General features: G+C 41.6%; 1 protein-coding gene across 1 annotated transcript; it reads right to left on the reverse strand.

The window, feature by feature from the left end:
• Nucleotides 1-94: 94 nt before the first annotated feature.
• On the reverse strand, nt 95-1,589 carry LOC137917489 (small conductance calcium-activated potassium channel protein 2; the record flags this gene model as incomplete). The annotated part of the gene is made up of 3 exons (XM_068760228.1): nt 1,153-1,589; nt 363-504; nt 95-205 (listed from the first exon to the last, which is right to left on the reverse strand). Coding segments are annotated over exons 1-3 (690 nt in total), but the record flags the coding sequence as incomplete, so codon positions are not given.
• Nucleotides 1,590-5,000: the final 3,411 nt, after the last annotated feature.

Below are 5,000 nucleotides of genomic sequence, written 5' to 3' on the forward strand. Positions count from 1 at the left end.
GAGGTCCAAAAAAAAACAGGGAAGCATTTGGTAAAGTAATGCAGAAAAGGTTAAGTATCAGTGATGTCACATTTGCCAAATATATTCCCCTTACTCTTTTTGATAACTGGGTGTCCATCATAAAATTGTGGACGTGTTTTTCAGCTTTGGTTAATTCCAGTTTCTTTGCTACCACAGCCACCACCAAGGCAGTGCAGCCAGCACCCTGTGACATAACACAAATGCACACCGTGACTTTTACTGGTTTCATTACCCTGGTCCACTTAATGTTTGATGCACAATTATTATTTGTGCAACTAATCCTGACAAAAAAAAAAAAGTAATAAAAGTCAACCCTGAAGCACTTTCACTGCTTTTCTCACCATAATGCCAGTCAGCAGGCAGACTCCTTTGCCACAGTATGTGTTTGGGACCATATCTCCATATCCAATGGTGAGAAACGTGATTGAGATCAACCACATGGCTCCTAGAAAGTTACTGTTCACATCCTGCTTGTCATGGTACCTGCAATAAATAATAAATGCAATAGTCTGACGGGCATTAAAGCACCCGAAAGAGAAATAAACTAGAAAAGCAATCGGAGAGCGCAGACCTCCGCCAAGGAGCTCATTCCACATGGTGATCTGGATCATCATCAAAAGGTTCTAGATTGTTCTTGGTATCTTTATACACCAACCATGAAAAGTAAAAGTGAATCATAGTTGATGTGTATTTATAACTGATTTTTGAATCCATAAATGGAGTTTTAATTTGTTATTATTTTTAATTTATTAAAATGTAATGATTTGTCCTGACCTCATTCTGGATCAGATCCAGAAGACATTTTTCTTGATCCCCTTTATGACTGTGATTTTTGGTGACTGAATTGAATGCATATTTTCCAAGATATGATTCTTTGAAAAAGCTTCCATTTTAAGTAAATGGGAAAATTCATATATATATATTTTATCCAGATGTGTATCCGGATTGCTCTCAAATCAACATTTTTGCCCCCCCATCAAGATCCATCCAGTTGTTTTTATGTAATCCTGCTAACACCTGACAAAAACAAAACCTCCTTGGCGGAGGTAATAATTCTTATAATTATATCTATTTTACGCGTTTCCTATGTTTTATGCTGTGCAGCTTTGCGTGAGAAACTGATCCAGGCACCTCTCGCAAGCTCTCACAGTCCACGCAGCGATGATCCACAGCGAGATGGTGAAAACCAGCAGCACCGTCCCAGGACAGATGGTCATGAGAGTCTTCATCACAAAGCGCGTGTTGAAGTTGATCTTGTTGAGCGCACCGATGCTGCGGGATGAGGCGTCCGTGAAGAGCTTGCTGTGCAGCAGCATGACACGAGCGATGAGGTACAGTCGCAGGAACATGGGGATGGACAGGATGATGTCCACATCCGCATCAGTCTGGGATGGCACGTAGGAGTAGGCGAGACGCGCTGTCCAGGTGAAGGTGTAGTTCCCTGGGATGGGGTGGATGGCGCACACAAGGATCTCAAGGCAGATGAAGAAGATGCGCTCATATGTCATGGCTATTCTCCAATCATCAGCCGCATTGTCCACCATGAATAACTGCAAGGAGAAGGACATGGTGAGGCGGGAGGAGAGGTAAGATTATTTTCAACATGCTGACACAGCAATCTGTAGGAAAATCATTAAACCTCATTAAACAATAAGCCGCGCAGCCTTGGTTGTTGTTTTGAGTCTCATTTTTTTAAGGCCCATTCAGGGTTAAAGACCACCTGGAATCGCTGCAACCTACATTTCAACAGAACAAAATCGAGGAGGTGCGTCCACAGAGATAGTGGAGTGGGAAGATGTTAAGTTTGTTCAAGGACAAAACGGGCCCTCAGATATGTCCAAGGGAATCTGACGATGGCTGCCGCAGTGAAATAAAGAACGTTTTTCAGAATATTATCCAAAGAAGAAGCTTTCATTCTGCCGTCTTCTTCTAGGCAGCCATTTGTTTCTATTAATTTCTGATTAGGTGTAAAAGTCGCAGCTATTAATTATTTCTCTGAAGCTTCAACTTTGATTTGGCCACCTGGCTCGTATTAATTATTAAGATCAATAATTTCTTTTTGCGGATTTACAGATTTAAAACAGTCCAGGACTGTAAATTCACCCGGACTCTGCTTTTCCTTCTCCAAATAAACATGAGTGTCACGTTCTCAACCTCAATTATACTGATGAGAACATCTGCCGCGTGCGCATTAGCATTAGGTTCTGGTTGCCTGGACATCCCAACCAGAAGGAAGGACATTCCACTGGGGGGCTTTGGCGTGGGTGGATTTCAACCCCCCCCCCCCCCCTGGATTGCTCTTTTCCTCATGGTCAACTCTTCTGCTCCTCCTCATCACGTTCAATCTTCCTTATCTTTGGCCAGAGCGTTCACAGCTCAGTGCCATCAGCCAGAACAGCAGAATATACTTTAATGGAGACAGAAGAAAAATACCAAATACAAGTGTGATTGTGCACAGCTGCTGTTGTTCCACAGAAACCTGGAGACAAGAACGTAATACTTAGCTCTAAGTTTAGAGACGATAAAGAGAATAGATTTTTCGGGTCAGGTGGGGGACAGAGGAAGAGCTTTGTATTTTGCCGAAAGCGAGGCGGCCCGATCTGCTTGGGGTGGCAACGCTCAAATCTTTCATGGCTCAGATTTGTGTGCAGGATTTACTATAGATGCTGGTGCATGGCATGAATCAAAAAGGAACATTCGACATATACTAAGGGCATCATTGTCTTGCTTTGAGAGTCAATAGTTGAACAAAAATATATCAGAATGTGTAAAAGCAGATCTTTAGATTAAACGCAATCACAGTCAGCATTACTTTACTTTATTCTGCATATAACGGTGGTAAGTTTAAATCAAACTCATAGTCCTGCAATTATATTTAACAGGGACAACCATCACCTTTTAAAACATTCAAATGTTGTGGATCTGGATTTCTTATCTGGATCTACGACAAATTGCACAAACTCATCGTGCTTAGATACCAACCCCGTAAATATGTCTGAGTGTTTTTATCGTGAGAAGAAAGAAACTCTCACAGTATGAAACCAAACAAGAGAAAGACAAAGAAATCATCATCCTTTATCTGGGCGAACACCAACTATTAGGGGAGTCAATTCCAGTCCAAGAGTCCTCTTTCTCTCTCTTTTTTCATGGAAATCCATTTCAGAGATTTTTATGTATTCCTGCTGACCGACTGACCAACCAACCAATTAAACCTCCTTGACCAACTATTCTTTTATTCATTATTGACTCAGGCCAACGAAGAGCCGAAATGTTTTGTTGAAAATGCATGTTGTGCTTATTTTAATTTCACCTTTTGCTAATAACACGGACTCTTCATAAAATGTCTCCAAATAGCACAAGAAGAATTAAATCAGAGACAATCTGAGAAATTAAGAATGCCAAAGCCAAGAAAGTAAAACGTGTTCAACAATGTTTTCGACGCAGTCCTGAATCTGTTTAGGTCTGAAATGCATTCCATAAATGGATTCAAATGCAGTTTTTGGTCTATGAGAAAGGAAAATATTACAATATTCATCACATACATCACAAATTGATATTTTGCCAACTCGTCTCCATTTAGCTTAATTTGTCATTTCATGCCGTGGAGCTAAAAGTGTCCTCCTCCTGAGGGCCTAATGGGATCAGTGACCTAGAATGTAAATTTAGCAGTGATATGTCACATAAAGATTTAATTGCAGAAAGAGTCATAATTCTCGCATCGAAAAGAAAAGCCTGGATAAACGCGTTCAAGGACAAAGAGTCCGCACAGAAAAATCAATGATATTACCTGCACTCACAGGCATGCATGGATGCTTCACATCTGTCACTACAGCGTCACTTTAACCCACACACAGCACTTATTTTAGCTTCTGAGGCACTATGTCCACCAGCCACGACAAAAGAAACGTCAACTGTCGACAGCCTGGCGCGTTACAAGCAGGACAGGACGAAGCTACAAATGACACGTGTCCCCCAACAATCGGAACAACAGTCCCTCCGAGACTCATCTATATATTTAAAAGCCACAATCAGTTCCCTGCAAAGACAGAATACAGACAAATTAAAATTTCAGAGGCCATTGTTCAAACTGGCATCTGTCAGAGAGACGTGTGTAACTCTAACCACAGCTCGTCTTCTTGGGCTTTCCGTGGGGGCGGGGGTGTGTAACGGAGACACGGAAACACAAGCTGTGACTCCATTCTCCTGCAGCTTCTTACTTACAGAATTACGGCTCAGAGAAAAGCCGAGTCCATTGTTTGCAAAAAGTCGCAAGCAGCATTGTGTCTGACATTTTGAACAGCAAGCCTGTCCTGTGCAGTTAAGAAGTTTGTTACCTCAAAGCAATGTAATTAAACATTTAAATGCGGCTTGAATGAGGAAAGGCTCCTCGGCAGCTCAAAGCAATTATGGTAATGGATCACCTGAAATATAACACTCAAAGGTCCTTGACTTCACAGCGTTAAATATTCCATGCTAGCCGCCGGACCGAAGGGTACGACAGAGGCTGAGGAAGCTACTTACATCTGCATACAAAAAAAAAAGGTTTTATACAGAAGGTGATTGATGCTTCGACTAGTTAGAGGGCACTGATATCATTTAAACAATGCAACTAAAGCATATTATATATTTAAAGATAGCCTGTTGCTGGTGTGTCTCCTGTTTCAATGGGATTTCCTAGGAATGCACCGAGGTCTTGATCGTCACAAAATGTCACAATTTTATATGAAAATGATTTTTCAATCTAAATCAGGGACTCAGGTAGGGTTGATATACGGTGTGCCAAGAGTTACAGCAATTTTGGCAGCTGAGGCATTTGACTTGAAATGAGAAATCATAACCTTGTAGTGGAGATTGAGGTTAAGTCAGAAGATGATTTATGTCTGCAGGCTTCAGCATCTGGGGACAAGGACGGTCTACAAATCCCTCCAAGATCAGATGAAATATGTGGGCTGGTGGATGAGCTTCCTGCCCCTGCAATA

The sequence above is a fragment of the Brachionichthys hirsutus genome, unplaced genomic scaffold (genome assembly GCF_040956055.1).
Source record: "Brachionichthys hirsutus isolate HB-005 unplaced genomic scaffold, CSIRO-AGI_Bhir_v1 contig_640, whole genome shotgun sequence".
NCBI classification, from domain to species: Eukaryota; Metazoa; Chordata; class Actinopteri; order Lophiiformes; family Brachionichthyidae; genus Brachionichthys; species Brachionichthys hirsutus.